At 43.8% G+C, this 19,246-nt stretch overlaps 1 protein-coding gene across 1 annotated transcript in view; it reads right to left on the bottom strand.

The window, feature by feature from the left end:
* Window positions 1-4,559: 4,559 nt before the first annotated feature.
* mrps27 (mitochondrial ribosomal protein S27) overlaps window positions 4,560-19,246 on the bottom strand; it is a 114,747-nt gene continuing 100,060 nt past the window's right edge. Inside the window, exon 11 of the mRNA XM_073048329.1 lies at window positions 4,560-4,956. Coding sequence (XP_072904430.1) covers window positions 4,717-4,956 — 240 coding nt within the window. The 3' untranslated portion in view covers window positions 4,560-4,716. The remainder of the gene's footprint in view (window positions 4,957-19,246) is intronic.

The following is a 19,246-nucleotide window of genomic DNA, read 5'->3' as shown; positions in this document are numbered from 1 at the left end:
ATTTATCATTTTAAATCTAAAAGATGGTAATTGAAAGGTCTGATGAAAATACATAGGGCTACATCCATCATGTTTTTAAACTATATCTTCACTTCATGTTTGTATTTGTATTTTAACCAATTATGATTGTAGAAGCAGTGTAAACTGATTTAAACAGCTAAAGTCAGTTTGGCATTTTTAGTTGCAGCCTAGAGTTTCAGGTATGGAGGTAAACAAGGTATCTACAGAAGGGACAACCATTGCAATTGTAAACTTTTCAATTGAGATCAATTAATTTCAACTGAGGGAACTCATGTTTTTTGGATATAAGAAAAGGGTATCAAGAGAAATTAGTATGGACCTTTTTCATAGCAGTGTGGTGATCTCATGGATTTAAGTGGGTGAGAAGGGTCTGAGGGAACTTCTCAACTCTGGTCCTGTGGCTGCATAGTATGATAGTAGTGCTAAATAAGTAGGTGAGTTGAGTCAGATGTGAGTGTACAAAGAACAGAAGACACGGGCCCAATTAGAGTTTTGTACCTGTGCTAAAATGTGAAAATGTGATGTCACAGAAAACAGCTAGGTGATTGGTGGTTAGGTTTTCCAATTTCTTCCATTTGAAACATAGAAAACCTACAGCACAATACAGGCCCTTCGGCCCACAAAGCTGTGCCAAACATATACTTACTTTAGAAATTACCTAGGGTTACCCATAGCCCTCTATTTTTCTAAGCTCCATGTACCTATCCAGGAGACCCTTAAAAGACCCTATTGTATCCGCCTCCACCACTGTTGTTGGCAGCCCATTCCATGCACTTCTTACTCTCTACGTTTTAAAAAAACTTACCCCGACATCTCCTCTGTACCTACTTCCAAGCATCTTAAAACTGTGCCTTCTCATGTTAGCCATTTCAGCCTTGAGGAAAAAAATCGCTATCCATACAATCAATGCCTCCCATCATCTTATACATCTTTATCAGGTCACCGCTCATCCTCCGTCGCTCCACGGAGAAAAGACCAAGTTCACTGAGGCTAGTCTCATAAGGCATGTTCCCCAATCCGGGTAACATCCTTGTAAATCTCCTCTGCACCCATTCTACAGTTTCCACATCCTTCCTGTAGTGAGGTGACCAGAATTAGGCACAGTACTCCAAGTGGGGTCTGACCAGGGTCCTATATAGCTGTAACATTACCTCTAGGCTCTTAAACTCAATTCCACCGTTGATGAAGGCAATGCACCATATGCTTTCTTAACCAGAGTCAACCTGCACAGCAGCTTTGAGCGTCCTATGGACTCAGACCCCAAGATCCCCCTGATCCTCCACACTGCCAAGTTTGGTTGAGAGATTTGTCAGGGAACAATAGTATATCAAAGGAGTAAGTACACATCTAAAATAATTAAAACCAATCCAGTTAACTAAATAGAAGAGATGGCTAGGCAGAGGATGTGTTGTAATATTAACATTTGGGAACTGGTGCACCCTATTGTGAATCACAGTGACCATAACTACAGTGACTATTGTCCGCTGAAGGATCTGCAGCTCAGAGTTGATGAGCTCAAGTTGGAGCTTCATTAGTTATTGCAAGGATGAAAAGTCCCTAAAATAAAGTTTCCTGCCAGATTTTAGCATTATGGATCTATCTTCCAGAATGGAGAACTTGGAGCAGGAGGGGAAGAGTTTTGCTAAGGGATAATAAGCAATGTGGGGCATAATTGGAAAACAGAGCCACAAAGGTGACCTTCTCTGGTTTGTTAACAAAGCCATGTGCCAAGGGTAGAACTTAAAACAGTACAGCACAGGAGCCTTTAGCCTATGTCAGTGCCAACCATGAAGCCTATTTAATGACCTCTAACTGCACATGGCCTACATCCCAACATCACCTGCCTGCTCTTATTTGTGCCTATCTAAAATGTAGCAATTGCATCTGCTTCCAGCAGTGCCCCTGGCAACTACCTCTCTTGTTAAAAAAATAATTTGCCTTGTAAATCTCCTTTAAATTTTACCGAGTCTCACTTTATTTCACATTTTACCCCAGGAAAAAAGTCTCTCATCATTTTATATTTCTATCATGTCACCCTCTCAACCTCTGCCACTCTAGAGAAGACAATCCAGGTTAGACCAACCCCTCTTTATACTCCCTCTAATCATCATCTTGTTTAACCTCAGCTGCACACTCTCCAAAACCACTGGATCCTTCCTTTACTGTGGCATGTAGAGTCCAAGTGTGCCTTAACTAATTTTACAAAGCTGCAATATGACTTCCTGACTATGCTCAATGTTCCAAATGATATACTACGTGCTTTACCACTCTTTTGACTCGGGTTTTCACTTCAATGGAGCTATGGACTTGCATCCCAAGATCTCTCTATACATCAATGCTCCTAAAATTCCTGTCATTTACTGTATATTTTCCTCATACATCTGACTTTCCAAAGTGCAATACCTCAGAATTGTCCACATTAAATTCCATCTACCATTTTTCTGCCTATATTTCCAATTGTTCTATATAAACAACTGAGGTCCCAGCATTAACTCTCCATGCAGAAGACCACTGGTCACAGACCTCCAGTCATTATTTCACCCCACTATTCCCGCCTGCCACCCACCTATTTGGTTCAATGCTCTATCTTACTTCCCTGAAATTCCATCATCTGCAGCCTTTAGTTTACTCCTCCTATCACATCCAAGCCTCTATTGCCATTACCATCCTTCCTTCCTTCTAATCTGCCTATCACATCCCCTCATTTAGATCCACCTATCACTTGCCAACTCTTGATTCTCATCTCTTTATACTGACCAACACTCTGCTTTCAGTCCAGATGAAGTTCTTGAATCAAAATGTTGATTGTCCATTTCCCTCTACAAATCCTGCCTGACCTATGGAGTTCCTCTAGTACTTTGTATTTTACCCCACACTGCACGTCTGCAGTTTTCTTGTGTCTTTATTCATTAAGATGTTACATATGGGATAAGGTGAAGGGCCTGTTTCTGTGCCATGTGTGAATCCACAAGAATATATAAATAAGCCACTCAGCCCTTCTAGCTAAATAATTGTGGGCTAAGAACCTGCAGTTGTAGTGTATTTGGATTTCTAGAAGACACATAAAAGGCTGGCCAAAAGCTGTGATCCCCCAGAAGCTGAAAAGTTACAAAATAAGACAGCAGTAATTTCTTCTCACAAATGGTGAATCTCTACCCTAGATGGCCGTGTTGACTAGTGGATGTATTTAAAGAAAACATTATTTTTGATAAATTGGGGAATTGAGAGCTATGTGGAACTGGCATTTAAAACAGGGACTTTCCCATTAAGGTCTCAATAATCCATTTGAAACAATGTGTCAATATCTGTTAAAGTGGAATAAAGATATCAATGGACAATTCTCCTAAAATAACAAACTAACTTTCCAATGGAAACTTCATAATTTTAAAATTTTACAACCTCATTCAAACAACTTGAATATATCTAAAATGCTAACTTTCAATGCAACTTTACTTTCTAAATTGTATTAAGGTTTGTACCTTTTAATGGTAATTGGACCAGTCAGATAAATGGCATGGCTACAATAAATCAGAGAACGTGATAGAAAACTTTCCACTTAGCAGATGAGTGCAATACCAACCTTTCAAGGCACTCAAAGCAATCAGGACTAAATCATCCATTTCACCAGAACACCGGCTGCAGTATCATCTATAAAATAGGCAACACGAGTGAATCTGCAGACCCTAGAAATAATTAAGAACACAAGATGCTGGCAGAACTCAGTAGGCCAGACAGCATCGATGGGAGGAGGTAGTGACGACGTTTTGGGTGGAAACCCTTCATCACTCCTGATGAAGGGTTTCGGCCCGAAACATCGTCACTACCTCCTCCCATCGATGCTGTCTGGCCTGCAGAGTTCAGCCAGCATTTTGTGTTTTCATCTACAAAATACATCATTTATTACACTTAATCTATTAAGCTTGTTTAACTACTTAACCTCTTACAATTTTTCTCAGTCAATTCCCACGGTACATACAATACCTCCAACCTCTAACAAAATGAAGGCAGCAATTATATGGGAGTGTCACGATCTGCTGTTTCCTTCCAAGCTGACTTCTTCCACACTTGGAAATGTATCACATGTTCTGTTCACAGTTTCTTCCTACCAAAGAGCACTGATAGCTCAATAGAGTGGCTTATCAGCACCTTTTCGAGGGCTATTAGGATGGGCAATAAATGCTGTCCTCACCGTGATGACAAGATCCCAAAAAATAAAGAATATACAATGCTGATGCAAGTCTCACCAGGGCACTCCATGTTAAACAAGATGTCTTTGCTCCTGCACTCAAATCCTTTTGCATTAAATTCAAAAACTACAAAGACTGAAAATTTGAAATCAAAACAAAAAACACTGTAATCACTCTGATCATGAAACATCTGTGGAGAAAGAAACAGTTAACATTTCACATCAAAGTCCCTTTTTCCACTTCTGTTAACTCTGAAATGTTAGCTGTTTCTGTTTCTATAGAAGCTGTTCTGTTTCCTGTGATCTACTTCATTCACAGCAGTCCAAATAAAATTACCTTGGGGAAAATATACATCTTCAGATTTAGATTTTATTCACCAAGAATTATAAATGCTTTTAATTAGAATATTAAAAATATTACACTGAGTATGTTTTATGGCATTATTTAATCAATACAGTAATATTCATAGAAGGTCCAGAGGTTGGGGTAAAGAAGAACTTAAATAGGGTTAATTTCTAGCTTTTGCTGCTAGTCTAGCTTCTCTTTCTTGACGAGCTTTCTCCTTCAATTCTTTTTCACGCTGAATCAATCCCGCACGCTCCTCTTCCCATTTTTCTAACTTCTTCTCATAATTAAGGATCTCATCATTTTCATATAATGAAAGATTTTCTTTGATGAGCTTGTCCGTCTGTGCCAATAGACTTTCTTCTTCTATCTTTCCAAGTGACTCTAGCTTTGCATGTAGTTCCTATCAGAAAAAAAAAGCATATCAGCCATCAGCAGAATACAAACCTAGAAGTGAGTTTCAACTAGTCTATAATTAGGCTCTCAAATCCATTATTAGAAATTTACAAAGTGTAAGACAATGTACAAGCATGATGAGTCAAAGGAATTTGTTCCTGGCATCATTGAATGAAAAGCTAAAAAATCTTCAGATACTAAAAAGCTATAATTAAAAACAAATATGCCAGAATTGTAGGTCAGACAGCACATGTGGGGAGAGAAAGAATTAATGCTTCATGTTAATGGCAGCTCTGATACAAACCTGAAGGACTACTTAAATGATAGGTTTAAAATTAGTGAATCACACAGAAAATGCTTGAGAAACTCAGCAGGTCAGGGAGCATCAATAGAGTGGAATAGATAGTCAATGTTTCGAGTTGAGCCCATTCGACTGTTTTTTTAGCTCTTCATAGATGTTGTCTGACCTGCTGAATACCTCCAGCATTTTGTGTGTCTCTTGCTCTGGATTTCCAGCAAATGCAGGATCTCTTTGTGTTTAAATTTGGTATTATGTTTTGAAGGCACAGTGTGCCAAGTCAAAATTAGATGCTATTCCTGACACTTGCACGGGGTTTTGCTGGAATTTTATAACAGGCAAAAGGTAGAGATCATAATGTGAAAGGGATGGAGAATTAAAATGACAGGTAGTTAAAAGCTTGGATCACTGAAACACAGAATGGAACTGTTATGCAAAGCCATCAAACCAATCTGCAAGCAGTTTCACCAGTATAAGGGAAACCAAATCGTGATAGAATGTAGTACATTAAATTGCAAGGCATATGACTTCTTCTTAGCATATCGCATCTGATGCTTCAATGCAGTCTCAATATCGGAGAAATGAAGCACAAATTAGGATTGCTTTACAAAATACTCCCATTTTGTCCGCATAGCTTCCAGATACTAAACATTAATTTGTAGCGGTGTGCTACACGCAGCGCTGAAATAACGACACGGAGTCAATGAACTGCAGTTACAAAAAGATTTTATTCGAACTTTGCGGCCTCACTTTAAAGCCTTCCTGATCCCGCCCTCCCCGGGCGTGGATGCTGTAGGGGGCACGTATTCACAGTCCTGTCCCGCGCGCGGGCTTTTCCCCTTGCTGGTGAAGCAGACTTGGCGCCCTTTTGGGACTGGCCTTTATGCCGGCGCGCTGGCTATTTGTGAGGCGGTTCGAGTGTGCTAGGAAGTGGGTCGCCACATATCCCCCCCCCCGAACCGGCGATACACCCCCCAATGTCCACAGTCTGGGCCGGACTCTGTTTGGGAGGTTTGCCTCTGCGCCGCGGTGCCGGAAACTCAACTGGTTGCGCCACGTCCACATGGGCCGGTTTGAGTCGGTCCACCGTGAAAACCTCCTCTCTCCCCCCAACGTTCAACACGAACGTGGACCCGTTGTTTCTGATTACTGTAAACGGCCCCTCGTAGGGCCTCGTGGGCGCCGTGCGGATGCTAAGCAGGACCCAGGGAAGCTCGTCCACCCAGTTAGGTCCTCTCAGGCGGGCCACGAGAGCCGACTTTAGGTGACGGTGGAAACGCTCCACCAGGCCGTTCGACTGTGGGTGGTAGGCAGTTGTGTGGTGCAGCTGTGTCCCCAAAAGGCTGGCCATAGCTGACCACAGGCTGGAAGTGAACTGGGCGCCTCTGTTGGAGGTAATGTGGGCTGGTACACCAAAGCGGGATACCCAGGTGGCGATCAGTGCCCGGGTGCAAGATTCGGAGGTGGTGTCGGTGAGCGGGATCGCCTCTGGCCATCTTGTGAACCGGTCCACGATAGTGAGGAGGTGCCACACTCCGCGCGACACTGGCAGGGGGCCCATGATATCCACATGAATGTGGTCGAAATGCCGGTGGGTGGGGTGGAACTGCTGTGGTGGGGCCTTGGTGTGTCGCTGCACCTTGGCCGTCTGGCAGTCCATGCACGTTCTGGCCCATTCACGGACCTGCTTGCGGAGTCCGTGCCAAACGAACCTGTTGGAAACCATCCGGATGGTTGTCCTGATGGAGGGGTGCGCTAAGTTATGAATGGAGTTGAAAATGTGCCGCCGCCAGGCTGCCGGGACGACGGGACGGGGTTGGCTGGTGGTGACGTCACAGAGTAGGGTCCTCTCACCTGGGCCTACAGGGAGGTCCTGGAGCTGCAAACTGGAAACTGCGGTTCTGTAACTAGGGATCTCCTCGTCTGCCTGCTGCGCCTCCGCCAGCGGCTCAAAGTCTACCCCTTGGGAAAGGGCATGAATGTTAGGGCGAGAGAGCGCGTCCGCCACGACATTGTCCTTACCCGAGACGTGCCGGACATCCGTCGTGTATTCAGAGATGTAGGACAGATGGCGCTGCTGGCGGGACGACCAGGGATCGGACACCTTTGTGAACGCAAAGGTAAGCGGTTTGTGGTCCGTGAACGCGGTGAAGGGCCTACTTTCTAAGAAGTACCTGAAATACCGGATTGCCAGGTATAGCGCCAACAGTTCCCGGTCGAAAGCACTGTATTTGAGCTCGGGTGGTCGCAGGTGTTTGCTGAAAAATGCCAGGGGTTGCCAGCGACCCTCGATGAGTTGCTCCAGTACCCCACTGACTGCCGTGTTAGATGCGTCCACTGTGAGGGCGGTAGGGATGTCCATTCTGGGGTGCACTAGCATCACGGCGTTTGCCAAGGCTTCTTTCATTTTAATGAAAGCGGCGGCGGACTCCTCGTCCCAGGTAATGTCCTTGCCCTTACCCGACATCAGGGCGAACAGGGGGTGCATGATTCGGGCAGCTGAAGGGAGGAAGCGGTGGTAGAAATTTACCATACCCACGAATTCCTGAAGGCCTTTGATTGTGGTGGGTCGGGGGAAATGGCGGACTGCGTCTACCTTAGCGGGCAGAGGGGTTGCCCCGTCTGTAGTGATCCTGTGGCCCAGGAAGTCGATGGTGTCGAGCCCGAACTGGCATTTGGCCGGGTTGATTGTCAGGCTGTATCCACTCAGTCGGGCGTAGAGTTGACGGAGGTGGGACACATGCTCCTGACGACTGCTGCTGGCTATGAGGACGTCGTCTAAATAGATGAAAGCGAAGTCCAGGTCGCGTCCCAACGCGACCATTAGCCGCTGGAACGTCTGTGCGGCATTCTTCAGGCCGAACGGCATGCGGAGGAACTCGAAAAGGCCGAACGGGGTGATGAGAGCCGTTTTGGGGACGTCGTCAGGATGCATCGGGATTTGATGGTATCCCCGGACGAGGTCTACCTTGGAGAAGATCCATGTGCCGTGCAGGTTTGCTGCAAAGTCCTGAATGTGTGGCACAGGGTAGCGGTCCGGTGTTGTAGCTTCGTTCAGCCTGCAGTAGTCGCCGCATGGTCTCCAGCCCCTTGATGCTTTGGGCACCATGTGCAGGGGGGAGGCCCACGGGCTGTCAGACTGCCGTATGATCCCTAATTCCTCCATCCTCTTGAACTCCTCCTTTGCCAGTCGGAGCTTGTTCGGGGGAAGCCTTCGAGCACGGGCGTGGAAGGGTGGTCCCTGTGACGGGATGTGGTGCTGTATGCCGTGTCTGGGCATGGCTGCCGTGTACTGCGGTGCCAGAACCGATGGGAAATCCGCCAGGACTCTGGTGAAGTCATTGTTGGACAGCGTGATGGAGTCGAGGTGTGGGGCTGGCAACTGGGCTGCACCCAGGGAGAACGTCTGAAAGGTCTCGGCGTGGACCAGTCTCTGCCTCGGCAGGTCGACCAGTAGGCTGTGAGACCGCAAAAAATCTGCGCCCAGGAGCGGTTGGGCTACGGCGGCCAGTGTGAAGTCCCACGTGAACCGGCTGGAGCCGAACTGTAGCTGCACCGTACGGGTGCCGTAGGTCCTTACTGTGCTGCCATTCGCGGCCCTCAGGGTGGGACCCGGTGCCTTGTTGCGGGTGTCGTAACTCGTCGGAGGTAAGACGCTGATCTCGGCATCGGTGTCGACCAAAAAACGGCGTCCCGACCGCTTGTCCCACACATACAGGAGGCTGTCCTGATGGCCAGCCGCTGTAGCCATCAGCGGCGGCTGGCCCTGGCGTTTCCCGGGAACTTGCAGGGCGGGCGACAACGGCGGGCTTCTGCGCCCCACTGCTGGTGGTAGAAGCACCATTGTTTGTTGGTCTTCTCACCCCTCCTTCTGGGGCTAGCGGGCTCTGCTGCCGGGCCTGGTCTGGTCTGCTACTGGGAGCGTGGCCTGGTGATCTGTGCGACAAACGCCCCACTCTCCTTCTTGGCTTTCCACAGCAAGTCTGCCCGGGTTGCCACCTTCCGGGGGTCGCTGAAATCCGCGTCGGACAGCAGCAGGCATATGTCCTCGGGCAGCTGCTCCAGGAATGCCTGCTCAAACATGAGGCAGGGCTTGTTTCCGCCGGCCAGAGACAACATCTCATTCATCAAAGCCGATGGCGGTCTGTTCCCCAAACCATCCAGGTGCAGTAAGCGGGCAGCCCGCTCACGCTGTGAGAGTCCGAAAGTCCTTATGAGCAGGGCTTTGAATTTTGTGTATTTGCCATCCGCTGGGGGAGACTGTATGAACTCCTCAACCTGGGCCACTGTGTCCTGGTTGAGGGAGCTCATCACGTAGTAGTAACGTGTGTCCTCCGAGGTTATCTGCCGAACGTGGAATTGGGCTTCTGCTTGCTGGAACCATAGGTGAGGTCGCAGCGTCCAGAAGCTTGGCAGTTTCAACGAAACTGCATGAACAGATGCGGTGTTGGTTATCTTCGGCCCAAATGATATTTGGGCCGTCGGGGTCACCAATTGTAGCGGTGTGCTACACGCAGCACTGAAATAACGACACGGAGTCAATGAACTGCAGTTACAAAAAGATTTTATTCGAACTTCGCGGCCTCGCTTTAAAGCCTTCCTGATACCGCCCTCCCCGGGCGCGGATGCTGTAGGGGGCACGTATTCACAGTCCTGTCCCGCGCGCGGATGCTGTAGGGGGCACGTATTCACAGTCCTGTCCCGCGCGCGGGCTTTTCCCCTTGCTGGTGAAGCAGACTTGGCACCCTTTTGGGACTGGCCTTTATGCCGGCGCGCTGGCTATTTGTGAGCTGGTTCGAGTGCGCTAGGAAGTGGGTCGCCACAAATTCTCCATTCCACTCCTCCTCTAACTTTGATATCTAACATTGTTCTAACATAAACTCAAGGAATAGCATTTTATCCTTCAACTAAGCATGTTAGAGCCCTCAATACTCAGCGCTGAATTCAATGATTTGTTAGCTAGCCTTTCCTAGCATTTGAACTGTTGAGCTCACTGTTTTCATTTCGATATTATCTGTAGTACTTTCCCCATGAATCTCCTATTTCTATCACTTTCAGATAAATCTATGAACAATGAGCCCTCACCACTACATCAGAAAGCATCCCCATTCAGTCTACCAGTCTCCACCTGATCAAAGTAATCACTTTTGCTTTTATAGACAATAGACAATGGGTGCAGAAGTAGACCATTCGGCCCTTCGAGCCTGCACCGCCATTCTGAGATCATGGCTGATCATCTACTATCAATACCCAGTTCCTGCCTTGTCCCCATATCCCTTGATTCCCCTATCCATAAGATACCTATCTAGCTCCTTCTTGAAAGCATCCAGAGAATTGGCCTCCACTGCCTTCTGAGGCAGTGCATTCCAGACCCCCACAACTCTCTGGGAGAAGAGGTTTTTCCTTAACTCTGTCCTAAATGACCTACCCCTTATTCTTAAACCATGCCCTCTGGTACTGGACTCTCCCAGCATCTGGAACATATTTCCTGCCTCTATCTTGTTCAATCCCTTAATAATCTTATATGTTGCAATCAAATCCCCTCTCAATCTCCTTAATTCCAGCGTGTACAAGCCCAGTCTCTCTAACCTCTCTGCGTAAGACAGTCCAGACATCCCAGGAATTAACCTTGTGAATCTACGCTGCACTTCCTCTACAGCCAGGATGTCCTTCCTTAACCCTGGAGACCAAAACTGTACACAACACTCCAGGTGTGGTCTCACCAGGGCCCTATACAAATCAAAAGGATTTCCTTGCTCTTGTTCTCAATTCCCTTTGTAATAAAGGCCAACATTCCATTAGCCTTCTTCACTGCCTGCTGCACTTGCTCATTCACCTTCAGTGACTGATGAACAAGGACTCCTAGATCTCTTTGTATTTCTCCCTTACCTAACTCTACACAGTTCAGATAATAATCTGCCTTCCTGTTCTTACTCCCAAAATGGATAACCTCACACTTATTCACATTAAACGTCACCTGCCAAGTATCTGCCCACTCATCCAGCCTATCCAACTCACCCTGAATTCTCCTAACATCCTCATCACATGTCACACTGCCACCCAGCTTAGTATCATCAGCAAATGCTGATGTTATTTTCAATCCCTTCATCTAAATCGCTAACGTAAATCGTAAACAGCTGTGGTCCCAATACCGAGCCCTGCGGCACCCCACTAGTCACCACCTGCCATTCTGAGAAACACCCATTCACCGCTACCCTTTGCTTTCTATCTGCCAACTAGTTTTCTATCCATGTCAATGTCTTCCCCCCAATGCCATGAGCTCTGATTTTACCCACCAATCTCCTATGTGGGACCTTATCAAATGCCTTCTGAAAATCGAGGTACACTACATCCACTGGATCTCCCTTGTCTAACTTCCTGGTTACATGCTTGAAAAACTCCAATAGATTAGTCAAGCATGATTTGCCCTTGGTAAATCCATGCTGGCTCGGCCCAATCCTATCACTGCTATCTAGATATGCCACTATTTCATCTTAATAATGGACTTTAGCATCTTCCCCACTACTGATGTTAGGCTGACAGGAAGATAGTTCTCTGTTTTCTCCCTCCCTCCTTTCTTAAAAAGTGGGATAACATTAGCCATTCTCCAATCCTCAGGAACTGATCCTGAATCTAAGGAACATTGGAAAATGATTACCAATGCATCCGCAATTTCCAGAGCCACCTCCTTTAGTACCCTAGGATGCAGACCATCTGGACCTGGGGATTTGTTAGCCTTCAGTCCCATCAGTCTACTCATCACCGTTTCCTTCCTAATGTCAATCTGTTTCATTTCCTCTATTACCCTATGTCCTTGGCCCATCCATACATCCGGGAGATTGCTTGTGTCTTCCCTAGTGAAGACAGAACTAAAGTACTTATTAAATTCTTCTGCCATATCTTTGTTACCCATAACAATTTCACCCAATTCATTCTTCAAGGGCCCAACATTGTTCTTAACTATCTTCTTTCTCTTCACATACCTAAAAAAGCTTTTGCTATCCTCCTTTATATTCCTGGGTAGCTTGCGTTTGTACCTCATTTTTTCTCCCCGTATTGCCTTTTTAGTTAAGTTCTGTTGTTCCTTAAAAATTTCCCAATCATCTGTCTTCCCACTCACCTTAGCTCTGTCATACTTCTTTTTTTAATGCTATGCAATCTCTGACTTCCTTTGTCAACCACTGTGGCCCCTTTCCCCCCTTTGAATCCTTCCTTCTCCGGGGGATGAACTGATTTTGCACCTTGTGCATTATTCCCAAGAATACCTGCCATTGCTGTTCCACTGTCTTTTCTGCTAGGATATCTGTCCATTTAACTTTGGCCAGCTCCTCCCTCATGGCTCCATAGTCTCCTTTGCTCAACTGCAACACTGACACCTCTGATCTGCCCTTATCCTTCTCAAATTGCAGATAAAATCTTATCATATTATGGTCACTACCTCCTAATGGCTCCTTTACTTCAAGATCGCTTATCAAATCCTGTTCATTACACAACACTAAATCCAGAATAGCCTTGTCCCTGGTCGGCTCTCGTACAAGCTGTTCCAAGAATGCATCCCGTAGGCACTCTACAAACTCCCTATCCTGGGGTCCAGCACCAACCTGATTCTCCCAGTTCACCTGCATGTTGAAATCCCCCATAACTACTGCGACATTACCTTTGCCACATGCCAATGTTAACTCCCTATTCAACTTGCACCCAATATCCATGCTACTGTTTGGGAGCCTGTAGACAACACCCATTAGGGTCTTTTTGCCCTTACTGTTCCTCAGTTCTATCCACACAGACTCTACTTCTCCTGATCCTATGTCCCCCCCTTGCAAAGGACTGAATCTCATTCCTCACCAACAGGGCCACCCCACCTCGTCTGCCCACATTTCTGTCCCTACGATAGCACATATACCCTTGTACATTCATTTCCCAGGTCTGATCTCCCTACAGCCATGTCTCCGTTGCACTTCTGTTGCACTTCCCATTGCTCTGCAACTAATGCATGCTTTATTTTTATATTTACTTAGTTCTAGTGAAAGGTCATTAACCCAACCCACTAACTCTGTTTTCCTCTCCCAATCAAATGCCTGACTTGTCAAGTTTTTGCAGTATTTTCTGGTTTTACACCAACCACTGACTCCTCTTCTCTTGGCCATGGCCCAGTTAAGCAAAACAATATCCACAAGATATCCACAAACATATCCACAAGAGTAAATTAGCTCATTTTAGAGAATTAGACTGTGTGCTATTAATAAAAATATGAATCAGCATGTGCATAATTCAAAGGTAAAGCCATAATATACTGCTAATGGCAAGACCCTTAACAGTGCTGATGTGCAGAGGGATCTTGAGGTCCAAGTCCATAGCTCCCTGAAATTGGCTACACAGGTTGATTGATAGATGTTAAAGAAAGTATATTAGTTGAGGAATTGAGTTCAAGAATTGGGAAGTTATGTTGCAGCTTTATAAAACTCCAGCTAGGCCATATCTGGAGTATTACATTCATTTCTGGTTGCCCCTTTATAGGAAAGACGTTGGAGATTTGGAGATGGTACCTGGATTGGGGGCAGGAGAGGTTGCCAAACTTGGAATGATTTTTCTGGAGCATTAAGAGACTGAGGGGAGATCTAATGAAGGTTTATAAGATTATAAGAAGCATAGATAGAGTAGATCACCAGTATCTTCTTCCGAGAGTTGAAAGGTCTAATACCAGGCGAGAAATGTGTGGGGCAAGTTTTCTTTGTTTAAACAAAGTGGTAGCTGCCTGGGTGGTGGAGGTAGTAGAGGAGGCAAATACAAGAGGCTTTTAAATATGCACATGAATGTTCTGGAAATGGATGGATATGGACATTATAGAGGCAGAAGGATGAGTTTTGTTGGGTATTTGATTACTAATTTAATTAGTCTGGCACAATGTTGTGCACTGTCGGGCCTGTTGCTATGTCCTGCTACTCCAGCTCTATCAATGAGGAGAGAAATAAAAACAACAATGTACAATTTGCAATATTTATCCACCATCAAAATGATGACTAAGAGAAAATTATTTATTATTATCAAAGATGAAAAAAGTAGAGAAAAGAGAGGAAGGGGAGATAAATGATCAGGTACTCCATTTAATGATGTGTGAACTGTTCTAATGAAAATAGAACTCAACTAAAAAGGCCACTCATTACAAATTGTGGGTATGAGGACAAAGGCATGATGTAAACAATAGCATGATGCAAAGAACTAGGATAACTGCACCATTGACTTTCTGAATAAAATGATTCCAAATTCCTTTTCAGAAATGACATGTATTGGAGGCCTTGCGGTGGATCTGTCTTTTGTCCATATAAATGTCTTGGCAGATGCAGTTTCATTTGCTTTATTTACACTTTATTTCTGCTGGTGATACAACTTGTTTTTCAGATTATTCTCTCTCGCACAGATTTTTGCACTCGATTACTTGTTTCTTTTCTCACAACTTAAGAATGTTCTTTTCCCCATTCTTTATTTCCATCTAATTATCTTTTATAATGCAGTTTTTCATGACATTTTTAGATTAAGGCTTCTTCTAAGAATGGATATCTGGTGTGTTGCATATATTGTTACTTTTGATTGCCTTATTACCTCGATCTTCAGGTTTGGCAAAGAGAGCGTTCACAAAAAGGAAGAACTGTGTGTTTCTTTTTACAGACAGTGGCAGAATTCCAATAGATTTTTAACTGCTGTTCTGAATTTCCAGCAGAAAGTGAGGGAATAGCAATTTGAAACAGATAAATATGTCAACTGAGAAAAAGACTGAACAGAAAACTAAGGCAGATAAGGACAGTGGTAAAATTGTAATAGATGAATTCAGAAAATGTCATAAATATACAAGACAGTAATATGGCAATCAATGTCATAGATCTGCACTAATATTTATGCTCCATATAGCTGTCCTTCCTCAGGAAGCAAAAGAGTAACAGATAAAACCATAAGAGCACAAAACTGAAAGATATATAGAAAAATACACAGAAGATGGAGAGGAAAATACACAAAACAAACTGATGTAAAGGATTGTTGGCAAGAGAAGTGCAGAAACTTCTACAACCAAACATACCAGTTTCTACTTACTTTGCCTCACAGCATAAAAAAAGATGCCCAGAAATTCATTCGCTGATCAGTTATTGTGTCTCCAGTCTATCATCCACTGAGAAAAAACTGTTGCAATGATATAACTTGTTTAATTAATTTTTTAGGGCAGAATTTTAGGGCAAAATTAATTTTTAGGGCAGAATTAATTTTTAAGACTCTTAAGAAACTCCTGTGGAGTCAATTACAAAAGATTTTTGAGAATTTCTGGGTAAGAACTGACTATTGGCTGGCAATTCCACAGTGAACCACCTGCAGGTTAGCTTGCCTCTGACCTGTGCCTATGCAATGCAACACAGAAGCCAGGTACAAGCTGAAAATCAGCTGCGTTCAATCCAGAATACACTGGGTCTAAAACTTTAGCAGAAGAGAAAAATTCAGAGCTGATGAGCTTCACATCTGGACCCATAGTTCTACACTGGGGAAAGTGAGTATACACAACATACCGGTAGTCCTATTCATATTAGGGATTACCTCACTACCACACTTACTGATTCATTTGCAAGTAATCACCACTAGTTTTGATTGAAGAAATAAATGCTGTTAATTGTTTTATGAAAACATTGAAAAACTACTTAAAGGGCTTTGAAAATTTAGATGCTGGAACATGGAGGAAAAATCGCCTGGAAGAACTCAGCAGGTTGAACAACACCTGTGGGTGGAAAGAAAGTGTCAACATTTCCCTACATTAGTACTGAGTGGAGAAGTGAGATGGCCAGTATAAAAAGGAGAGTGCATGAAAGGATTCTGAGGTGACTGGTGGACTGAGAAGGAGTGTAAGATGACAGGCAAGAATGTGCCAGGTAGGAGAGGTGAGCAGGGATGAAATTGGAAAACAGGGGCAGGTATATGATGGAGGGGGACAGTTTCCCCTGCCTTTACAGTAGATATAATACTTGTCCTTACACTTACTCCCTCACTACCATCCAGGGCCCTAAAGAGCCCTTCCAGGTGAGGCAAAGATTCACAAGAAGTCGTTAAGTTTCCAGGGTGTCTACTAAAATGATACATACTGTAGACAGGGCACAAAAGCAAGGAAGGTCCCAGCTGGCTTACCTTGTTCAACCATGGCTCCACATTTAAGGATGACAAGGTTTTACAAACCTGAGAACATGATATGGTTCCCTTCTTTAAGCAGAGAAAATTAACAGGAGATTTTCACTAATCTTTGGAGGGATACAACACCTCATGCAGAAACTGAACACAACACCCATTAATACTCTCTGGTGACATACTAGCTCCCACATACCAGTAAGCAAGCACAGGAAAATATTGTCCCTAGAGTTGACAGGGGCTCAGCTATCAAGTTAACTTGAATGCTGTTCACCTGTTCAACAGACAAGAAGGTGGAACACATGCCCTGGGAGAAATTGTAGTTTGTTTACCTCTGCTTGTAAAATAACAAATGAAACATATTATAGACACACTGGAGTCTGATATTTAACAGCAGATGCTTTTGCCCCTTATACTTGAACAAAAGTCTGCAACAAAACCAATTAAAGTAAATGTATAGAAATTGTCTTTATGAAAAAACTGAATTTCTCAAGGGTCAGCATTAATGTGTCCATTTTAATCTTACATTTCAACAGTCAAGCAATATTAAATGCACCATCCTCATTTCAGCAATTTACAAAGCAACCCAATCTTTCAAATGGTATTACTGCTCTGAAACCCACTGCAAATCTTGATCCTACACAGATTCCAATTTAAAATTTTCTAAAAGCAAAAGCATCAAGCAATTGTGTCTTGTTCAGCTTGAACAGAACATATTTTGGCTGTGGGCTAGCTCCTACAGATTTCAATAGTGCCAAAGATTCACAATCAAAATACTTCCCATTTATCACCTCCTTATCAGAATCTAGCAGGGTAGCTTTTTGTATTCCTGTTTGTCTAGCTTCAGCGGCTGACTCCTATTGTCACACACTTCTCCCCAACTCGCTCTGTTTTTATGTTTTCCCCCCCTTTTCCTCTCTGTCTTCCCCATCTATCATGCACTTTCTCGGATTTTAAAATGCACCACTCAGGACCAATGCAAGATCCAGGAAGGAAAAAGATGGCTGGCAATTATAGGGCAATGACTCGGGCTGGTTTGGAAAACAGGGCAAGAGGTCACAAGAGGTGGATATGAAGCCAAACTTCTTCACGTCGCAGATGATGAAGTATAGGAAAGGATGAATCATATCTTATTCTTACATCTGCATGACAAAGGTCCTCTATCAATCTGCCATGGGTGTACAACACTACGCTCCAACAACAAATGTTCATGGCGAGAGTCTGTAAAACATGGACCACTTTACATTTCTTTTGAGCTACTTTTGGGAGAAAGCGAGATTATCAGTGATGAATTTTATTATTGCCTTCAATAGTCCAGCTTATCCTTTAGTTAATTGAGGAAAAGAGCACTTGAAGATCAGGAGCTCAAAACTGCCACAAAACTCTTGGCGCTCTTAAGACATGGACTGCCTATAACAGCCACAAGAAACCAACACAGTCTTCATAAAATTCTCTGAAACCACTGGAAAGAGGAGCAAACCTGTATCTGCTATGTCAATATCCCTAGTGTTGAATTCCTAATTATGCTCTGTTGGCTGTAATGGGCAGCTTCTAATTCACAAGCTGGATAGCTCTAGACTCCTGAAACAGCACACTGTTCTGAACTTTGTCACAGGTAGAGATTACATGATGCATCAGGGAATAGATTCAATAATTTGATTAAAGCCTCTGGGGAAAAAAAACAATTAACATCTCCAAACAATCAAATTCTAGGGATCCCTGGTCCACAAATGCTCAAAGCCGAACAGGAGCATTCAAACTGGCATTGAAGTCCTCCAGCTCATACAATGCACACAGAAGCCAAGAAAAGCCACTACCCACATCTGAAGCAACCACTGTCTTATCTGCAGAAGACATCTGCAGATCTAACATTGACCTCAGCACCCATAAAATTGCATTGTAAGCAAGCCATTCACAATTCCATGGAACTACCTAAAATCAATTTTCAATCACAGAGCATTGAGAAAAATAGCACTGTACAAATTAATTTCCAGAGTAAAACTTCATGAACTAGTCAATTAATTTAAAACACCAAACCTGTTTGTTAGAACTAGAAGGAAACTCCAATTATGATAGACCTTCCAGAAAGTTGTCACTGTTTAGTAATATAACTGACCATAAAAATCTATGGCAATATTAGACATATAGCATCTGTGCAGAGAAAATGTATGAACTTGGATCATACTTGTCATTAAGTTATTTCCTGTTGCAATCAAGAGATAGATATTGCAAGATCGCTTTGTAATGAAACTATTGATTTGACAAAGACATTTCCTGAGCAGAATCACATCAATGCAGAATGCTCTTTAAATAAAAGATGAAAAATAAATTTATTTTTTATGCCAGAAGATGTAGTAATGCAAGTATTTTGAATTATTGTGAAGGACAAAAAAGGATACTAGATTTGTTAAAAAATTTCAAATGAGGAATAAAAAATATTTCCGGTACATAATGACAATACATGGGTCTATCACTAAAAGCCTGGATTAGATAATACAGTATAGAAGGGATGTTGGCAGATTGAGTATCATGACAATCTCAGGCTCCCTTGGGAAACTGTCATTTTGAACAAATCTATATGGGCTGCAGCATTTTGATGACATTTACTGATGCACATATTGTAGACACTGTCAACTTGTTCACTGAAATATTTGAGAGAATGGGTCTTATAGTCAAGTCAAGTCACTTTTTATTGTCATTTCGACCATAACTGCTGATACAATACACCATATATGTCAAACTCAAGGCCCGCGGGCCAAATCAGGCCCGCAGTGGAATTATCTTTGGCCCGCGAGATAATATCTAATTACTATTAAAGCTGGCCCCAGTAATCGAAGCGCCT

Source organism: Hemitrygon akajei, chromosome 6, assembly GCF_048418815.1.
Source record: "Hemitrygon akajei chromosome 6, sHemAka1.3, whole genome shotgun sequence".
NCBI lineage: Eukaryota > Metazoa > Chordata > Chondrichthyes > Myliobatiformes > Dasyatidae > Hemitrygon > Hemitrygon akajei.
Note: the sequence above shows the minus strand (reverse complement) of the source record. Positions and strands in the feature narration are given on the sequence as shown.